The sequence below is a fragment of the Apium graveolens genome, chromosome 4 (assembly GCF_009905375.1).
Source record: "Apium graveolens cultivar Ventura chromosome 4, ASM990537v1, whole genome shotgun sequence".
In the NCBI taxonomy this organism is placed as follows: Eukaryota; Viridiplantae; Streptophyta; class Magnoliopsida; order Apiales; family Apiaceae; genus Apium; species Apium graveolens.
In genome coordinates, this window is record NC_133650.1 from 310,095,065 (window position 1) to 310,116,905 (window position 21,841).

At 34.1% G+C, this 21,841-nt stretch overlaps 2 protein-coding genes across 3 annotated transcripts; both read left to right on the forward strand.

Moving 5' to 3' along the window:
- The first annotated feature begins 4,839 nt into the window (after positions 1–4,839).
- LOC141721726 (mitogen-activated protein kinase kinase kinase 5-like) lies at positions 4,840–11,705 on the forward strand. Its single transcript, XM_074524788.1, has 11 exons — positions 4,840–5,753; positions 6,243–6,833; positions 6,940–7,027; positions 7,891–7,953; positions 8,061–8,224; positions 8,519–8,594; positions 9,098–9,157; positions 9,230–9,355; positions 10,602–10,808; positions 11,056–11,150; positions 11,262–11,705. Exons 1-11 carry the CDS (start codon positions 5,383–5,385, stop codon positions 11,410–11,412), a joined length of 1,992 nt encoding a protein of 663 aa, XP_074380889.1. The 5' UTR covers positions 4,840–5,382; the 3' UTR covers positions 11,413–11,705.
- Positions 11,706–12,669: 964 nt separating this feature from the next.
- On the forward strand, positions 12,670–21,612 carry LOC141721727 (uncharacterized). Of its 2 annotated transcripts, XM_074524789.1 has the most exons (17): positions 12,670–12,826; positions 14,146–14,253; positions 14,355–14,618; positions 14,747–14,847; positions 15,428–15,590; positions 15,693–15,803; positions 16,624–17,565; positions 17,659–17,811; positions 17,916–18,015; positions 18,125–18,219; positions 18,854–19,042; positions 19,190–19,246; positions 19,328–19,399; positions 20,182–20,280; positions 20,677–20,808; positions 20,927–21,100; positions 21,213–21,612. In XM_074524789.1, exons 2-17 carry the CDS (start codon positions 14,149–14,151, stop codon positions 21,369–21,371), a joined length of 2,916 nt encoding a protein of 971 aa, XP_074380890.1. In that variant the 5' UTR covers positions 12,670–12,826; positions 14,146–14,148; the 3' UTR covers positions 21,372–21,612. The 2 variants fall into 2 exon arrangements, 1 of the variants encoding a protein (XP_074380890.1); XR_012574834.1 differs by lacking the exons at positions 20,927–21,100; positions 21,213–21,612 and having other exon boundaries at positions 19,328–19,439; positions 20,677–20,716.
- The last annotated feature ends 229 nt before the right edge of the window (positions 21,613–21,841 follow it).

The following is a 21,841-nucleotide window of genomic DNA, read 5'->3' on the forward strand; positions in this document are numbered from 1 at the left end:
TTTTTTTTGCATTTAGTAGGTAGAATCATATGATCGGCTTTGAAATTCATAAAACACAAAATGTTGATGCGTTAATTCACCAACGCATTACAAAAAAAGCGTTTACATAAGAAAATTTGTAGGCCCAGTTGGCTGGCCCATTAAGTAATTGGCTGAATTTTTAATTGTTGGATAAACACATTATTTTTTGGCGTTTCGGAGTGATAGTAAGGGTCATTTTCCTGATATGTGATATTTTGGATCATTTACTCCCAAATTGTGAGATAAAGGGCATTTTTTGTAAAAGAGACACAAAAGAAAAAAGAAACGAACATAATTTAGTGATAAAATTCTATAGTGTTCTCTTCCTCGATAATCATGTGTTCGGATACTCAGAGTCCTGACATGAAGAATAATGTAAATAGCCATAAAATTATGTCATGTTGTCTTTCTCAGAAACAAGGTCACGGGTTCGAATGCTCACGAGAAAGTGCATCATTTCATTGTGGATGTTGTGTACTTACCTAAACAGAAAATGTAGACAATATTTGAATTTCGATACGTGACACCAGAAAGTTATGTCTATATATAGCCTCTTTCTGGAAGAAACATGAATGACTTTTATATTCAGCAGCAATCTGATTTTCTTTCTGAGCTTGGCAATCTGAATTGGTATATTTGAAAGCAACATTATATGAGAGTATACTATAGTGTGTTGCTTTGGGCTTCTACTCATAAGAACTGGTCTCAATATGTTAACTTCACAAGTGGTGATTATTTCTAGTGTCCGTCAAATTGGTATAAGATTTAAGTTTTTTTTTAAAAAAAAATTAATATTTCGTAACAAGGAAGAGATTGAATCCAAATTTTAAAATATATTTCTAGTTTTTAGTTAGTGACGAAATCAAAGAGAGTTGACTCAGTTTGTTAAATAGGGATAACTATCTTCTTGGTCACATGTTCGAATCTCATGAGAGGAGAATTTATGATTATGGCTTCTGAGTCAGAGTTTGTCGCTTGGTTTACCTTGGTTAACGGGAGGAGAATTTATGATTATGTCTCCTGAATCAGAGCATGTCGCTTGATTTACCTTGGTTCACGTGGTTTGCACTCTATTGCGTGAGCCCGTAGGATTTACCCAGTGCGCACCCAAAAGATAGCGACTACGAGTTACCTACGATAAAAAAAAATCAAATTAGTTCACGTGATTTGCAGGCTATTGCGTGAGCCCGTAGGGTTTACCCAATACGCATCCAAAGGATAGATGTTGCGGGTTATCTACGATTAAAAAAATCAAAGAAAATAATTTTTTTTTAAATTAATCGAAACTTAACTAAAAATAATGTATAATATATAATTAATAAAACTCTAAGTATTTTTTATCGATTACCACTTTAAATATAATTTTCAGTTTTTAGAAACCGTTAATTTTCAATTAAAATTGAATTAAAACAACTATTTAAAAATCACGTATAGTTGTTTGATACTCGAATTAGTTCTCAAAACTTTTTCACGGAATCTGATACTTGGTGTATTTATATTTATGTATATACTAATTCAAGCGGGGTTTTGCGATAAAAATATGTATTTGAAAACGATTTTGTCACCGGATTGAAGTACGGAATTTTCCTCATTTAAAAATCATTTATGTTTATATCGAATTGATACATTTTGTAAAGGACCTTAGAACATGGCCAAACCATTCGACTTCTCAAAAAAAATGAAGTAAAATTGAAATAAATCGGCGGCATCTTCTCAAGACAACACCGTCACCCGCCGGAACCTCCGCCGCCGGCCGGCTGATGAACATTTACTCATAAATCTTACAACTAGACACTCAAATGAAGTACATTTTTTATGACACTTTAGATTTGTTAAGCAGTGACGTTAACTTTTATGCTGACGCGACAAAACTGTCCGTACAACTCATTTGACTCTGTCCTTTTACTGGTAATAACAACTCCGATGACCCTTCTAGTTTTTGACCTATGCACACATGCGCATAGGAGTAATTAAAATAGATTAATTATATTTTAAAATTTTACTAATGTAATATTTATAGGCTCACATCGTAATTAAAATGATAAGTAAGGAGGAGGCTTACGGGTGTAAATAAGTCAAACTGTTTGTAAGCTACTCGAACTCGATTCATAAATATTTATATTCGGTTCGGTAATAATCGAGTCGAGACGAGCTCGAGCTCGAATTATTAAAAATCTTAATCGAAACGAGCTCGAACTTCAAATTATTCGGCTCGTAAGGTTCACGAGCCTTATCGAGTATTTACTATTTTAAAAATATTTTAATATGAATATATTTTAATATATTAATATATTCACTCTGTCTCGAAATACAAGTCACTTTGACTTTTTATGCGTATTTTAGGTTGAATAAAAAAATTGATTCACAAATAATTTTTTAAATATTCTTTTTCTGAATAAAAGTATACATATTAAATTTTAATTCAAGAAAATAAATTTTAGAAAAAAGTATATGGAGCTATATCTTTTATACACCTTAAGTATGCGTAAAAGGTCAAAGGAACTAGTATTTTGGGACAAAGGGAGTAATTTTTTATTTATGTTTTATATATTTAATTGAATCGAATTCGAGCCGAACCGATCATATTTCAAGTTTTTGTCAATATTTGCTAAAATTGAATCGAGCTTTCGAACCGAACTCAAGCTTATCAAACCTTTTGCCAACCAAGTTTCCAGCTTGAAAGAAAGTCAAGGCTCGGTCGAGTTCGAGTCCAAATAATATTAATCGAGTTTGAGTCAAGGCTGATAGTGTTCGACTAGGCTCGGTTCGATTACACTCCTGGGACTAGTGCTGGGTACCCAAAATTTATTCACCAATTTTTTACGAAATGATGTGATATACACGGTTTTGATTTGGGCACGCATGGTCTATATTATTATTAAAAAACTTAAAAGTTAGAATGTTCATAAATCGGTATTTGAGAAAATTTTTGAAAAAAATATTTATGCTCCCTAGTTCTTAAGTAATTATAGCTACCACCAGTCATTGAAATTTGCTCAAGAAATATTTAAATATATGTTAAGTTATGAAATTGTTAAATAAGCACCAAGTGGTACTATTTAAACTCCATTATCATATATATATATATATATATATATATATTATTTGTATACACATAATTTTACTATTTAAATTCGATCATATTATGGATAATTATGTAATTTACAAATCAAATTGGAATTTAAATAACAATATTTGGAACCTGTTTAACAATTCCCTTAAGTTAGGAACGACATTAAAAAATTAACGTAATGAATAATATATCAATTTTATCTATTTATAAAAAATAGGGTTCACGTAATTTTTTATTTAAGTTATGATTGATCGTACCACAATTGAATGAAATCAATATCTAAATCCACATATTTAGCGTGATGAGATAACTCAAGTGGTTAAGGGCTTATCTCTTGTCATCCCCGGTTCTGGGTTCGATTCTCGCTCATCGCTGAGATTTGTTAGGACATATACTCAATTGTAAGACATATAAGCCAAATTAGTCAAAAAAAAAAATCCACATATTATGACATCAATATCAACAGTTAAACTAAATCAAAAAATCCCAATGATTGATCATAATGTATATAGCATAATTACTGTCGAAATTGATCTGCGTTTGCATATCATTTAAATTCATATCTCAAAATTGATTTTCTACGTTAGCATGTCAATCTAATTCACTATCAAAATTTTATATTTAGAGAAATGCTTTGTAATAATAAAAAAAAAAAATAAAGTTTCCGAGGTTATCTTTGAGAACTTTTTCTGAGATTTGTATGTAGATCAAATCAAAATATTATTCACTTTCCTTATTATATAATTTCTAATTATTTTATTTCATTAACACATATACAATTGACCCTACACATGTAATATGTTATCCTTATATATTTGATTTTTTAATATTATCTCAGGAAAGTTTCCTAAGATAATTTCTTTAAAAAAAAATTCTCAAATATATATGCAAATATCCCTGAGCAATGTTACATATTAAAAAAATTATCCAAAATACCGGATGACGACGGATGATAGTATCATTATTTTTATTTGTGAAAATTCATATTAATGCGCACGAGATTTAAACGTAACACAGTGCTTATTTATCATTTTAAAACTGATTTAAGATTCCAACATTTCTCATATAATATTTTTATATATGATAAAGTAATTTTATAACTTGTAATGGACACTCATATATTAATATCCAGTTACATATCAAAAATAATTATTTTGGATAATTATTGAAAACAATTTTGAGCATATCTCTTAAATAAAATAGACACCATAATCAATCAAACAATTTAATAAAATATTATGCCGAGTACAAAAGAAAATGCTAAAAATCCCACATATTTTCTCAATTTTTTTTCCAAATAATTATGCGTCAAATATGTAATTTGTAAGTTTTCTAATAATAATAATAAAAACCATGCGTGCATATATATGACTTCTTAAATCAAAATTCGCACGACATCTCATTTAATAAAAGGGATTTTCTCTGTGTGTCCAAGTGCACACAATAGTCACTAACTTTCATATAAATAGGTTCTTTTTATTGGTAATTGAATAAGAAATGTTAATGGCCCCGTACATTTACATCAATTCCAAATTTGGGTACTCCATAAATTTGGGGACTCCATAAATTTGAGTACAAAACCCGCTTAGTGAATTTCTTTTCACATTCAATACCGCGTTATTGCAGAAACTTTCCTTTACTAGATTTTCTATTATAACACAAGCCAAATTGCCAGTTGTTGAGTTCGTGTAATAAAATATCAATTACATATATAAATGTTGATGTAATAAATAAACATATGGTATTGACTTTTAGCTGATGACACAAGCATGGAAATTAACTTGTAGCTTGTACTAATTCAAATCATTGACTTGGTAATCTAATCAAATCTTTTGTGGGTGTTGGTGAAATTTTATGCTATGTTTAACCCTTCTCTTTTGGCCTTTTACCCTTTTATTCATTCATTCAATTCTTGATTTTCACACACACACACAGACGAGAGAGATAGAAAGAGGGGTCAGAGAGAGAGAGACGGTGAGAGAGGGAGAGAGACAGAGAGAGAGAGAATTTCAGAGAGAGCAGAGAGAGAGGGTCAGAGAGAGAGAGAGACGGAGAGAGAGGGAGAGAGACAGAGAGAGAGAGAGGGTCAGAGAGAGAGAGAGAGAGAGTAATAAGTTAATCTAAGTTTCTTTTAATAATTTTTCTTTCTGGGGTTTAGAAGATATGAGTTATGGTTCTATGCAGGTTTTTATGTGCTTAGTTATTTATTACACAAAGTAACCTTTTGTTTTAAGGTTGTCAAGTTTTATAGTTATAGTTCTATATAAATCTCTAGCTATTGATACTTTATGCCTTTTTTGAAGAATGTGTTTCTTTCTAAGCCATCATCTTCTTCTTCATCTTCTCCATCGGAGTCTCCGTTGAGTAGTACAAGATCATTAGGTTCAAAAAGGAAGCTAACTCGACAGCGAAAGCTTAGACATGTGACTGAATTTGATTTGGGTTTGCAGCCTGTTGATGATAGGTCAAAGTCGTTGCCTGTTTCGCCTAATTCAGGATCGTTGTCACCGCCTAATTTTAGGCATTGGTCTACTCCTGCTGTGCCTCAACCGTTGCCACTTCCTGAATCACATTTGGGTTTTAAAGCAAGCGAGGTTTCGCAGTCTAATGGAAGGGGTAAAGGAGGGGAAGGGAATTCATCGTGCTTTGTGAATGCGGGGTAAATTTATTAAATTTGTCTATCATTATGATAAGAATGCTATATATATGTGTTTGCGAATGCCATTTATATGCGTGTGTGTTTGCTTGTTGTGTAATGTGAAAGATTGGTAGTATATATGCTCAACGGCTCATTATCAATATGATTAGCATGAAAAAGAAATTGATTTATGAGTTTTGTCAGAGTGATTATTGATTGCCTATCCGTTGCTATATGTTATTTGCCTCTGCTGTTTTTGTAGGTGTAAATATACCCTACGCATTTGGTTTAGTATTCTATTGCTTCTAAGTGTTTAATAGTTTCCTGCACATAATAGCTTTTATATGGTTAGTTTCTTGTCACATGTCCAAGAAAAATGTTGTATACCTTCATTAATAGGATTCCCTGATAGTCTTTTGTGTTTCTTTGGATTTTTTTTTTTTAAATTGGTGTAGTATGTAATTAGTAAAAAGGTTATTGATAACATCTCTTTTCTCATGAAACCATCAGAAAGAGTCCAGTCCATGTTGCCAGAAAATCACCTACAGTTCCAACCTATCATCGAAGAGGATTCCGTCAAGCAGATGCTGGTGAGGCTCAAAGCTTCAGGCTAAATGTTCCTGCAAGGAGTGCTCCAACTAGTGGCTTCTCAAGTCCTACTGTTAGCCCACAAAGATTTCGCTCAGTCGATATTCTCCCTTCTTCATATGATCTTCCTCGTGAATTTAAGATTTCAAATGATGGGAATGTAGTGTGTACTTCCCATGTTTTGCCGGAAAGAATTACAGCTAGTCCAGACCATTCTCCACTTCATAGCCCAATACTGCTAAGTCCCCACCGTGGTACTAGGAATCCGTCCGGTATTGCACGCCATTCGAATTATAAGTCTCTGCCTGAAAGTCCTGTTGCATGGCCTGAAGGTAATAATTCCATCGTCCACCCTTTACCCCTTCCACCAGGAGCCCCTGTGCCTTCATATTCGCCTTCACATTCACTGAAAACCTCTCATCCAACAAATGGATCCTCAACAAAAGGTCAATGGCAAAAGGAAAAACTCATTGGACGTGGTACATATGGGAGCGTTTATATTGCAATCAACCGGTAAGATACAAATTGTAGCATCCTTTCATTGTTTTTCTCTACTTCTTGTCATGTATTGCTAAGGGCATAGAGTAATTCTCACTGTTTTTGTTGTTTCCTGTGATAGCAATGATGGAGCTATGTGCGCAATGAAAGAAGTTGATGTTGTTTCATATGACTCTAAATCCGCTGAATGTATAAAACAGCTGGAGCAGGTTGTACTCTAGTTCTCTGTATTTACTTGTCCTACTTCATACTATACTTAGACTTGTAACCTGAATTTAGTTGAAGTACTGGCCGTGAAGTCATATAAATGTCAGAAGTCTATTTAGTGTAGACTTTTTTTCTTGTTTACTGGCATCAGCCCTTTTTTAACATCTTTTTTGAGAAATTATCGCAAAGTCTTGCCAAGTTCCATGTTTTTCATCTAGGTAATATGAGCTAGGCTATACACCACCTTTCCAACTAACTGCCTCTTCTGTCCTAGACGGGTACACTTACACCTACCCTTTACTCATCTGCTTTGAAGTTGTATCGACAGGTATTTACACCACCTTTGGCCGCCTTAACTCTGTCAACTTACTGTCTCTTCTGTCGTAGACCAGCCTACACGTATCTTTTCTCATCTGCTTCTTCAGTCATATATATAGGGACTTGTCCCAGGAAAAACTATCTTTAAAGAGAAGATAAGCTTTATTATAGTATTATTATCTCAGAAAAAAATCTATCTACATTGTCGATATCCACAACAAACAACAATTAATATATTAAGATCCCTAACCTAAACCATGTTCCAATAAAAAGAAGAAGTAAACGCTCTAGTACAAGCTTCCACAATTTATTTTCTTCAATTTTTCTGAACTTAATTATTGCAGACTCGAATTTCTCCTGTGATGCTCCTAGAATTCATATTTGTATCGGAGATGCATTTAACTAAACATACTCACAGTGTATAAATTTCATCAAGTTTTTTAGTAACATATGGAAAAACTTTCGGATTTGTTGTTATGGAAATCTGTTAGCTGCTTCCCAAACTCTGACAACATCATCTTGTCCTGACTACTTACTGTTGTACCAGGAAATCAAAGTTCTTCAGCAACTGGATCATCCAAACATCGTACAATATCTTGGTAGCGAGATAGTAAGTAATTTTTTGGTTTGATGTTACCTTGTGTCTGAGGTTGCCACTTTATCACTTATGGATGTCTCCCAAATTCCCAGTGATAACAAACTTATTTTTTATTGCAGATTGAGGATCGCTTTTGCATATATCTAGAGTATGTTCATCCAGGATCAGTTAATAGCTATGTACGCGAGCACTGTGGATCTATAACTGAATCTGTAGTTCGCAGTTTTACCCGTCATATTCTCTCAGGGCTGGCGTACTTGCATAGCACAAACACAATTCACAGGTGAAGGCTTCTGTTAATTTTCATTGAATGAACTTAATTTACCATATTATTTTTTTCAGACGTATATGTAGGATTTTTTTCTTTTCATTGATCTACATTGGAGAATAGTCATAGGGATCTGAAAAGAATTGTGACTTCTAGATTTAATTAGTTGATTGCCTGTGGCTGTCAACTTACTATTTTCCTTGACTGGGAGGACGGTTTCTCGAAAAATGCTGATCCGCTGAGTTGTGGCATGGTCGATGATAGGGTTTGTAGAGTTCATATTGATTCAATTTGCTTATAATGTTATAGGGACATTAAAGGGGCAAATTTGCTTGTCAATGCATCTGGTGTTGTAAAGCTTGCTGACTTTGGGCTGGCAAAACATGTAAGATATACATTTTTCAGCCTCCTGACCTGGCATTTGCTATGTTTCTGTATACTTAAATTTTACATTTTTTAGTTCTTGATCTGTTTTCAAACACTCCATATTTGTAAAAGCTTCTAGCATAGTTATAGCTCTGGAAAATTCTGGTGTACTATATATGTTCTTAATATCGTTCTAATTTTTGTATGCATAAATTTTTCCTACAAAATTCAATCGTATTTTTTTAAAATTATTATGTTGATAAAAAGAGTTATTGACTTCATTCCTACACAAGATTAAACACAAAAAGAAATATTGAAGAAATTCAAAGAAATAAATGTTACACCAAAATTAGCAATGCGAAATTGATGTTCTACCCAGTAATCAATTAAACCTTGAGTGTGCGCGTGTGTGTGTTTTTACAATTTGCATTTTGTGTGATAATTTTACTTGAAGAACACATTTTTTTGTGGCATTTTTCTACTCGTTCTTTGCCCTTACATTATAATATTGGTTGTTTTCAGCTTACGAAATATGCAGTCAATCTCTCTTTGAAGGGAAGTCCATACTGGATGGCTCCAGAGGTATTTAAATTTATGCTGGTAGTAATAAGTTGGCTTTGCTTACTGTCAAATTTATCCATTTCCTTTTCCCAGGTTTTGCAGTCTATGATGCGGAATGATTCAAAACCAGAGCTTGCCTTTGCTGTGGACATATGGAGTCTAGGTTGTACTGTTATCGAGATGCTGACTGGAAAACCGCCATGGAGTGAATTTAATGGGGTAAGCATCCAAGCAGCTGCATATGTTGCTACTTTTAATTAGTCTAACGAACCTCTCAATATTCTTGTCATAAAAATAATTAACAGTTAGGTTGTTGGTTCATGGTATTTACTGCCAAACAAAATTAATATATTGTTTGATATCTTTATTTAACCTCCTTTTGTCAGTTTTTCACACCTGTGTGGGCTCACAAGTATCATAAATAGCGGATTCGTGTTTTCAATGGAATACTGGTTTAAACAAAGGGAATGTACCAACATTATTTTTGAAGTGAATCCGGATAAACCCACTAGAAATAATGGTTTATTTTTAACAATGAGAAAGAATCCGGGGATCAAGTGCAAGTTAAGGAAAATTTTTGTTTACGGGGGGAATATTTTTTCAAAAAAAAGGGGAGAATAGTTTAAAAATTCAAGAACTTATAGAGAAAATTGATGAATATATTGATCATATGTACAAGTTCTATGTAAGAATCAGTAGTAGATTTAAGGGTTTCATTTTAGTGTAGATATTTCAAGAATTTCTTTGTTAGGCAAAGTGTTTGAATGGTCAATTAGGTATATGGATCTATAGGGTTAGAATCCTACTCTATTCGTTCAATCGCCACATGGTAGACCTAAATTTTCATGTTTATAATTTATATTAATCAATTTCATATCATTTAATTTTATGGTTGTGATCCTAATATTTTCTCTTCAGCATCCTAAAAACTTCTCAGTGGTGGTTCTTTTGCGGGTGAATAACCCTAGTTAGTTCATTTATTCGTGTTTTCCATTTAAGCTTTTTTCACGATGTGTAATAATGTCCGTTAAGAAAAAAAAATTACAATAGCATAGCACCTTCAGGAAGTACCTCTTAAACTGCCATAGTTGCTATCCTGCATTCAAGTTAGGGCATCCGGAGGTCACTCAGCCTCGTAACTGTGCCAGGTGCCTACCTCTCTTAGAACAGTTTAGACTACATTTAAAAAGTTAATTTAATAGATAATATGTTATGTTGACTAAGAAAATTTTTACTTGTGTCATTATAAAAAACATGGCGTGCAGCAAGTTTATATTGATAAGATGCATAGCTAGTTTTGCTACTCGCACTTCGGGTCATAGCGAAATGACAAAACTATGTTTTGCAAACCAAGCATATTTGTTCAATGTGTAGACGTAATAGTGTAAAAAAGATATAATAGACCACATTTTGGTTATTTTTTTGCTTTAATAAAGTTTTTTTTTTAATTGTGCCTATATGTTAGGTGCAAGCACTATTCAATGTCTTGAACAGATCCCCAACCATACCAGAAACGTTATCTGCAGAAGGGAAGGATTTTCTCGAAAAGTGCTTTCAGAGAAATCCAGCAGATAGACCAACCGCTGTGCAGTTACTTGACCATCCTTTTATAAGAAATAAACAGGATCAAGTCTCAAGTTGCAGACAAGAATTCTCTGGCCTTAAATTGCAGGTAAGTCTTCAAACGCCATTTGATGGTCTCAGTTTAAACATATAACCTACTGAAATATTATGTTGCATTTTCTTTCTATAAGTCCTGCCGAGACCTTTTGGATGATATATGCATTGATTAGTATATGTACCATAGTCGTTCTTTATTCTTGTCCAGCAGTGGAGCAAATTTACACTACTGTTTGTTATATTAATGTAAATAAAAGCAAGCATACGATTATTATCTATAATATCTGATTTTTTTTTAGGATGCATCGATGTCTCCAGTTAATAGGAACAGACCAAATCTGACGCCAGTTTCACCAGGTCCGTGGATGCAGAAGGGAAAAGCTCCTAGTAATGGGTAAGTTTTACTTTTTACTGTGCCCTCCCTTTGTGCAAGAATCTTCGTAACAATGATTTTGTATTGTTCTTAGCTACGTTTTTGATCAAGTACAAATTTTTTTGTTTATAGTATTGCTCGAGCAGTATCTTATCCTGAATCTCCGGATCACTTCGGTACATCCTCAACAAATTTCAAGGAGCATTCGCATACCAAGAATTCAAGTACTTCTAGCACTTGGTCACGCAAGAGCCGGAAAGTACAACAATCACCATACCATTAGGAGTCATGGAAAGGAAATCCAGTATCTAAAACATATAGAAGGATTTTCATTAGGAATCGAAATTTCGTGTACAGTTTTAGTTGTGTAGAGAATCGCCTTTTTTGTTAAACGAGGTTTACTCGGAACCATTAGAGAGTAATCATGTCGTTTGCGCTACCTTTCTTGAGGAGCAATACTTTTGGATTGTGATCTTGGGTTGTTCGGAGCTTGCTATATTGGAACTGCAGCTTCACGAAACAATGTAGATATTAGACAAGATGTCTTTAAGTTAGAAATAAAAGGCAGTTGCTAGATGTTCGCAAGTTTTTTTCATTTTAATTTACTGAAAATTTAGTAGCTGCAGAGTTAATTTGCCAAGTATCATATGAAACAAATAAATACAGTCATCACAATTTTAGAGAGTGGGATATAAATAACTAATAGCCTGTATGAGAAACTGAATTTCATTTAAAATTCTGAATTTAATCAAATAAGCTGTTAGAGAATTTTAATTTGGATTTGATTTAAAATCTAGGATATTCAAATATTAGTATAAGTATGAGAATTTGAAATGATAACTCAAATTCTGTCATTTGAAATCCCTTATTTGAAATTAAAATGTAATTTTCCAAACGTTCTCTTAAGTGATTTTACCACAACTACCTATAATAATTCCAACCAAATGGTGTGTACATTGCCATTATAACATTGAAACTCATAATTAAACGTTGTTTTTATAAAAACCCCAAACACTTTTATTATTATGACATATCTTGAAAAATCGAAACTTATTTATGTCGAAATTCGAATGTAATTTTTAAATCTAATATCATTTATAACATCCGATCGAATGCACATCGGACATTATAGAAAAATTGCAAGCACCAATTATCAATAAGAATATTCCACACCCCTAAATAAAATACGATTACAAAATCTATTTTCAAAAATAATTGATAAAAATATTTTTTAGTACCATTGTTATAAAAAGCGGGAATCGATATTATTCGGTATAGCAATCCTTTAGTGATTAATCGGATAATCGGATTGATTAATCGGATATATTTAATAAAATACAAAATAATTAATTTATTAAACTAAATATATAAATTTAAGAAAAAAGTGCAGTGATTAATCGGATTATAAAATCGAATCGGCGAAATATATTAAAATAATTAATCGGGTGATTAATCGGTAAAATTGGTGATTTTTAGAACAAAATTTAGTACTAATACATCATTCCTCCCTAAATTAATTTGAAATGATAATCAGCCTCGAATAAACACAACATTTAACGCAAACTTGTCATTTTTTCCCTCTTTCTAAACCTCACTTTCCTCTCTTTCAAATCTCTCTAGTCGTTCGATTTTTAAAATCTCGCTCGATTCAACAACAATTCGACATTGTACTCAACTTTGTGCTCGCCAATTGCAAGGTAGTCATGACCTAGAGCTTACAATTTCTCATTTCGATTACTTTTTATGTGTGTATATAAGTTTTACATTGTATGTATACTTTGATGACCTTGTTTAATCATGTAATTTGTGTTTTGCAGTGTTTGTGTTTTGTTAATTTTGTTGAAGATGTAGTTGTAGATGATGATGTTGTTTAGTTAAGGAGTTTAATTAATTGTAGTGTGTATATGATTATTTAGTTTTATTTATGACTGTATTACTGCGTGTGTGTGTGTTTTGTTTATGATGTAGGGATTTACTGATAGAATGAGAGGGAGGGGGAGAGAGATAGATAGATAGAGAGAGAGAGAGAGAGAGAGAGAGAAAGAGGGAAAGAGGGAGAGGGAGAGAGAGAGAGAGAGAGAGAGAGAGAGAGAGAGAGAGAGAGAGAGAGAGAGAGAGAGAGAGAGAGGAGAGAGAACGAGGGAAAGAGGGAGGGAGAGAGAGATAGAGAGAAATGAGGGAGGGGGAGAGAGAGGGGGGGGTAGGGAGGGAGAGAGAGAGGAAGGATTATTTAGGGAGGGAGAGGTAAAGATAGAGAAAGGAAAGACAGGGAGGGCGGAGGGGGGTTGGGAGAGGGAGAGAGAGATAGAGATTTATATATATATAATATATATATAGAGAGGAGAGCGAGACGAGAGAGCAGAAGGAGGAGGAGAGAGAGAGAGAGAAGGATAATTTAGGGAGGGATAGAGAGAGGGGAAGGGGGGGGGGAGAGTATTATTTAGATGTAATTGGGACTTATGGATTATGTAGTTTCAATGGAGATTTTTACTCTTAGTTAGTTAGTCTCTGTGTGTGTGTTAGAATTGTGTAGTTTCAAATAGGACTTTAGTACTGGCAGTGTGTGTTAAGAGTTGTGTAGTTTCGAATAGGACTTTAGTACTGGTAGAGTGTGTGTGTGTGTGTGTGTGTTAGAATCGTGTAGTTTGGATAGGACTTTAGTACTGGTAGTGTGTGTGTTTGTCTAATGGACTTTGTAATTCTAATGATAATTTATTGGCATGATTGTAAAAGTTCAGCAGGTTGTTAGTGAAGCTAGGTTTAAATATAATTTGTGTTTCTTCTTCCTGTAGCCATGGTATTTGAAAAAATTGTGAGGGCAGCAAGTGGAAATTTAAAGCATTACATTTAGGGTTGGAATTTTAGTGTTTGTTTGATTTTAGATTTATTTTGATGTTTTTTTGGAAAGGGTATGTTTAGTTTGTACTTTTCACTTTTCAGTATGTTAATTGTTTATTCGTATTTTATAGTTGTGTGGAAACTCTTGAGTGACCTGGTCTGTTCATTCTTTATGCAGGAAATGGAAGTTTCGGATAGTCTCATCAATAAAATCCATAATTCTTTCTCTGCTGACGTACATTTTGCAGCACCAATATCCTCTTTGAGTACAAATGAAGTTGAGTTGGTATGATTAGTTTTATTCTCAGACAAACCATTGCTACTTTTATTATTAATATTTTACTACATTTCTTCTTATCATGACATGAACATTTCTACTGTATTTAGGTTCGAGGTGTGTTACAAATATTACAAGGGTTCTCCAGTTCTTTATTCTACTGGGACAAAAATGAACAGAGTTATCGTGTTAAAAGTGGGATTTTTTTAAGTCACCTATCTCGTTCAAGCCTTCAGGCCATTCTTGGTCAATTTGTTTATTCTGCTACATGTTTAAGGCTGGTAGAGTTAATAGTCGATAAAGTGGAGACATATATCGAATCGCCTATGCCTACACTGAGTGCGTTTACATGTTGTGTCGCTGCTTGGCTTAAAGTATGTTCCTTATGACTTGTATTCGTTTTCTCTGAGCTTCCCTCTTCCCCTTCCACTCCCTCTTGCAATTTTGGTACCATACAATAATTTTAGCTACCTGACATTATATTAAAATTTTATTTTTACAGAGATTACGTGATATAGCTTTAAAAGAGGAATTGGGGATAAACAGCACTTCTGAATCTGGAACTACCCCAACTCTTTTGGGGTTGGCAAGTTCTTTATCAAGGTTAGCCTTGATAGTTTCTGATACCTTTACATTAAATGCATGGAGTATTAGTGTACAGAAATTATTATTGCATCATTTATCTTCAACTAGCAGAGATGGTTTTGTTTCTTTTGTAATTTTTGCTATAATTCTGTCTGCTGCCTAGAGTTGCATATATTGTGATAATTTACATGTGCCAAAGTCATGGACATGGTGGCATTTTCCTTATCAGACCCTCGTTTAGTGGAAGTATTTGGAAAAGTAAATGTCTGTTCTGTTTTTTTTGATGTATGCCTACTTGCCTAGTATCGTGACAGTTAACAATAACATTTCATGTGGCGGCAAAGCCACTCCTAGTGCTAGGTGAGGTTTGGAGTTTGATTTTCATCTCCCCCGTGTGCCTATAAAGATGTCAAACTGAATAAAAATCCATACCTAAAAAATGTGTCAACGTCAAAAAACACATGATATGACATCATTTATGGACTGCTTTCGATCAATTTTTTTTTTAAATTTAAAAATTCTCGAAGTTGTTTGCTTTACTATGTGATGGCTGTCACTGTTGCTATCTACTAATAGTCTGATGGTACCTATTTAATAGTCTATGTTCAGGAGCCGAGTATTTATTACAAATAGTACGTGGAGCCATCCCTGATGTATATTTCAAACTTGATCCTCGTGTTCCAGCTGCTGACATCTCTGTTCACATTCTGAACCATCTATATAAACAGCTAAATGCAATTTGTCTAGTTGAAGCGGGTCAGGTTGTGAAAATGTATTGGTTATATGTTCTCCTTCATAATTTATTTGTTAATTCTGGACTTTGTGATCAATGTTATGCACAAGTAATATGATGCTCTTTTCAGGAGGATGCCTACAAAGCACTGCTATATTTATTTCTTGGGAGTCTGTTGCCATGCATTCAAGGTCTTGATTCATGGCTTTTTGAGGGTATCCTCAATGATCCTTTTGAAGAGGTATATGCATCTTTTCTTCTTCCATATATCTAAAAACTATCGAAATTTGTTTTTCTAATTTATTTGTATATTTGGACGACAGAGGTTGTTAGAAATAATTTCAGTTAGCAATTTTTGATTGGAATTGTTCTCTCACAAGTGATACATAGCAGTCACTAGAACATGGGAGCCTGTGTTAATATATACTAGCTAATAACCGGTGCGAAGCACGGGCCAGGATTAAAATAATATAGTTATAGATAATTGAATTTGAAATTAGGATGAAAGTATATAATCTATATATGATAATGATATTATTTAATTATGTAGTTACAGGGGATCGAACCCGGGCTGAAACCAAAGAAGTGAAAAAAAATAAAAAAAATTGTACAATTATGTAGTTGCAGGGAATCAAACCCGATGAAATCAATCAATAAATTATATAGTGATAACCAAAATTTGGTACTATTCTGTTCCACCGAAAAGGTGTTTCCTTAATAGTAAAGAGTATAGATAAATTATTCAACAAGTAGAATATAGCAATTAATAGAGCACCAGACTACCGGAGTCTACTTTCAAGTGTAAAGTATGCGGCTTGTGCTCAAACAAACAACATGGTTTGCTATATGTGCACACAATACTATGTAGGTTTGTTGCAACTTGCAAGCATGTTTCTTGGCTTTTAGACCTCTGGAAAAATAAAATCATATAGAGTTGTTTTGCATAATGCAAAATGCCACAAGGCGTGGAAGCTATGTTTAAGTTGAGTGCAAGATCATTTGCTTTCATATCTAGGTTCATGTTTAATATTGTGGCCTTTTTATCCTATTCCTCTTGGCAGATGTTCTTCTATGCGAACAATGCGATTGGAATAGATGAAGCTGAGTTTTGGGAGAAGAGCTACTTGCTGAGATCGATACAGTATCATAAATTAGTTGATAATGCGACTGATATTGAAGAAAATCAAGAGAAAATGGGTAAAAAATCAAGCTCTGTCGGGGCTATTGCAAAAGGAAAAGAGCAGGTTGGGAGAGACTTCCAAGCTTGTCCTTTGTTCATCAAGGATATAGGAAAGGAAATTATTTCTGCTGGAAAGTCTCTGCAGTTGATTCGACATGCGCCCAAGACACATTTGGGGATTTCTGGCCTTAATGAAGAGATTAACCAGAGTAAATATCAGTTTACCTTGTCAGAAGTATTTTGCATCTCATTAGCGGCTCTAATTGGTCAAGGTAGTCACATTTCTGAAGACATGTGGCAAGATGACACATTTGTTTCATTATTCCAATCTTCTGTGGAAACATGCAAATCAGAAGAGACAATTAACAGCATGCCAGGTGTAACATGCTTGAAAAAGTTGCTGGTTGATACATTTCCATGGAAACGGGAGAATGACTTAAAGAATATGCATAATATTGTCAGAGATTTTACTGACTGGGAGAGAGAGGATATATCCGCAAATTTTATTATGGATGATTTACTTCTTAGAAGACCATATTGTCACGAAAATCCAGCTGTTACTGTTTGCCACAGGTCTCTTCACGAGAACAAAGATTATTGGAACTCTTTAAATGTATCAAGAAATTTTACTCTTCCCCCATTAAATGATGAGGGCTTAAGAGAAGCTATCTTTGGAGTACAAAGCATGCCGTTTTCATCCTCTGCAGGAACAAATTATGCTTTTGGTTTTCATTTTGGTAAATATGAATATCTTCGTGCACAGGAAGAAAAACATATATTAGAACAACTGTTTCCTTTTCCAACACTTCTGCCATCCTTTAAGGTTCTGTTCTGTATTCGTGTAGCTTTCACATGTAAAGATTATCAATAGCATAGTGAACCTAAATCATTAAAATTTATTTATATCCTGTACCAGGACGACCTTCACGTGTCAGAGGTTTTACCTTTCCAGAGAAATAGCACCCTACTTTCAAGAGTTCTTACCTGGATTCAAAGTGCTGAATTAAAAGCCACTCCTCTCCCTCTAGTTATTATGCAGGAATGCCTAATTGTTTACATAAAGAAACAGGTATTCTTTCTTTGAGAACTCTACTTTTCTATATGTTTCGTTTCATATATATTGTAAAAATTGATTAATTTAGTTTAAAAGAAGTAATAGACGAGGCATTGCAGGTGGATAAGATTGGCAGTCAAATATTGTCTAAATTAATGAATGATTGGAGATTGATGGATGAACTCGGGGTATTACGTACTATATATTTGTTGGGTTCAGGTATCACCATATTACTGCTAATAAATGTGCCAATCTTTATAATTCTTTAAAGTTTAAAGTTCAAACTTGGTTTCAAATATATCTTGACGGGTTGTAATTATGATAAAAGGTGATCTTCTTCAGCACTTTTTAACTGTAATTTTCAACAAGTTGGATAAAGGAGAATCCTGGGATGATGATTTTGAGCTAAATATGGTATTACAGGTGATGTTCTGCGACTCAAGTGCTCAACTTAATACTGTATTCTAGTTCTACATAAACTTTTTTTTTTAATCTTCGATTTGGATTGTCATATCTAGACATTTTATCACCTATCGAGAACACTAGATTCTACTCTTGAGCTACTTGTGAGTCCCACATATAATTACGTAATAATACTACCCAGACCTTTATATTTTTAAAGTACTTTCAGAACGACAATAATCTCCCCATAAATGTGTTATCGATGACTTATCAAGCTGCAAAGATTTATCATTGCCGAAGCTGTATATAAACACGAAAATTGTCTTTTGGTTTACCAGTAAATACATTTTTAATTTAAATTAAAAAAATTATTTTGTTCTTTCTATTCTACTCTGCTATTCATTCCTTGGGTAGGGACCCTTATGATTTGCCATCCATGAAGATTTTTGTGTAAAAAGAAGTGGGATAGAGAATCAGTTATATATCCTTTGGTTTGATAAACAAATTATTTGGTTTGGTATTTCTTTTGTCGGCACGATTTTAAACTGCCAAAGGCTTGTATTGTTTGTAGAATTATTTTCTGTATCTGTACTATGCACTGATTGTTATTGTATAATATTCTGATGAGGCTAATATCGACATTTATCTGACTCAGGAATCAATCAGAAACTCTGCTGATGGAATGCTATTAAGTGCACCAGATGCATTGGTAGTATCTATTACAAAAAATAATGGTTCTAATGTTGAAGAACTACTCGGTACATCTGGCCTTGTTTCAACACCTCGCAAGGGTAAAGGGAATTTTGATATTGATGGGCTTGATTCATTGAAATTCACATACAAGGTCTGTTTCAGTGTTTATTCTCCTTTCATTTCAATTTAACATGTTTAAACTCTTAATACTCAGTAGTGCTGGAATAGCCCCCTTTGTATACATGTGCTATGTTCTTCATATGTTTTACTTAGTTCTCATGGTTACCAAACAAGATAGGTACCTTGGCCACTTGAACTAATTGCTAATACCGAAGCCCTAAAGAAGTACAATCAGGTAGGTCATTTGAAATTGTGTTTTCTGATTCCCTATATTATCTTCCCACATTATAAATTGATTTGTTTGTGTTTCGTGCAGGTGATGAGATTTTTGTTGAAGGTCAAGCGTGCAAAGTTTGTCCTAGATAAAGCTCGAAGGTGGATGTGGAAGGTGCTTCCTACATTTTTACAACCCCTATAGTCTTTTGAATGTATGTTTAGGCCTGATACTCTTTTCACTCTCATTGAGATGATCTTTAGCCTGATACTTAGCAGGCTAAAGTGAAATGATGCTCTAGTTTTATATGTGTTTTATAAGTTAATCAGCTGAAGTCTCTTTAGTTGTATCCATGTATAGTGTATAGTCTGCTTTATCACGACGCTTGAGTTATGTAGAAGGTGACACGAGGAAGAACATTTTGGGCTACTTTTTTTCTACATAGTTATAAATTCACATCACAGATCACAACTGCGGTGTATAAAAAATGTCGTGACCATACTGAGGATTATTATACATGAGATAGAATTTTACATTGTCCACAGGTCTTGACCGGTTTTTTGGACCGAATTAGGTCAGTCAATCCAAGATTGTATAAATCCGGGTCGGTCCTCTGTTCTTAAAATCTAAATGGTATTACGTTTGGTCTGGTCCAGTCCAAGACCAGGCAGAAATGTTAGACCGTATTTTAAATTTGATGTTTTCTTTTCACATTTTTCTAAACACGGGGAAGAACTTTTTAGGCTCTGCATGGTTATATCTTAAATTTACAGGTCACAGCGACCGAGTATAAAATATGATGTAGCTACACAGAGGATTATCTTATACGAGATTCAAAATGACAATATTGTAGAATAAACCTTTGATAATTTCTCAGGAATGTGTGGAATTTTTTGTCATTGATTGAGAAATTGAAAGGGGGTGGACAGCTAATATCACTGGCATGCCCTTTGCAGGATAGAAGCAGTGCAACGCTTAACCGCAAACGTCACTGGCTCGTGGAGCAAAAACTCCTCCATTTTGTAGATGCCTTCCACCAATATGTGATGGATAGAGTAATATTTCTTTCTCAGTTAACCTTTATTTTTTATATATGTGTGTCTGTAGTTTGTTTATTCAAATTCAAAGTTTCTCTCACCACATTTGCTTTTGGAATATTCTCCGTGTGCACTTGCTTCTGCCACAATCTCCTTCATAGCTTGTGACCAAACGGAATTTGGTGTCCATTAGAGCCTGGATAAAATTTTATTTCTTTTCCTCACACTGAGCTTGCTCCTCCCACCTATGTTTTGTACTACACTAGGTCTATTTGATTAGAATGAATTTCTTCATGATGAATAGGTTTGACAATTAATGTGTTTGTATGTAGTTTCAACAAAGCGCTGTTGTACATTTTGTTGTGTAAATGAAGCATTCCAGTTTTTGGATCTCTAATCAGAAGATATGAGCAGGTTTATCACAGTGCATGGCGTCAATTGTGTGAAGGTATGTCTGCAGCTGGATCTTTGGATGAAGTCATTGAAGTACATGAAGCTTACTTATTGTCAATTCAGCGTCAGTGCTTTGTTGTTCCAGACAAGCTGGTGAGTAGCTTTCATTGCTTTGTTTGCCTGTGCAATCTACTTGTTAGGCTCTTTTTGTTCTTCAGTGTTGGCTTTCCTTGCTGTTGTAAGCTAAACATGGTTAGTTTTTTGCTTCCAGTGGGCGCTCATTGCAAGTCGCATTAACACAATTCTCGGATTAGCATTAGACTTTTACTCCATACAGCAAACACTAAGTAGCGGCGGAGCAGTTTCAGCCATCAAAGCTAGATGTGAAATGGAAGTGGATCGGATAGAGAAACAGTTTGATGACTGCATAGCCTTCCTCCTCAGAGTAGTCCTCTGACTGACAATTTATTTGCCTCAACTTTAAGTTGCAGTGTCCATGGCAGAAACTAATGCTTTCTCATATCCATGCTAACCTCCAAATTTGTTTTGCAATGCAGGTCCTCTCCTTTAAGCTAAATGTCGGGCAATTCCCTCATTTGGCAGATTTGGTCACCAGAATCAACTATAACTACTTTTACATGTCTGATAGCGGCAACTTGGTTACTGCACCTGCTACTTCTAAGCTGGGGAAGTCATTCCCGGTTAGAACAGGTTAAGAGGAGACTGCTGGTCATTTGCTGTTGTTTTGGTTTTCTTCCCAAGGAGCGCTTGTTTTGAATCTACTAGGTTTTAGAGCTCAAGCTTAGAAGTAACTGTGAAAATTAGCAAGTCTATTTTTTTTGGCTAAGCAAATTAGCAAGTATATTATTTATTGTAAAGCTGTGTGTATATGTTGAAACTAATATAATTCTGTATAATAAATTTATCAAATTATTCAAGGCCTTTACTTACTACTTACTAGTAAAACAGCCTTCAATATGTTGAAACTACTTTATTTTGTATGTAATTTTACCATGTCATACAACTTCAAGGCCTTTGACTTGCTAGTATAACAGCCTTTATGTTGTAATATCAACTTCTAGAATTTTAGTAGTAGAGAAGGTTATACCAGGCCCGCTGTGGCTGTGCTAAATTATCGTTTCCTTTCGAACAAAACTTGTATAGTCTAGGGGGAGCAAACTTCGGA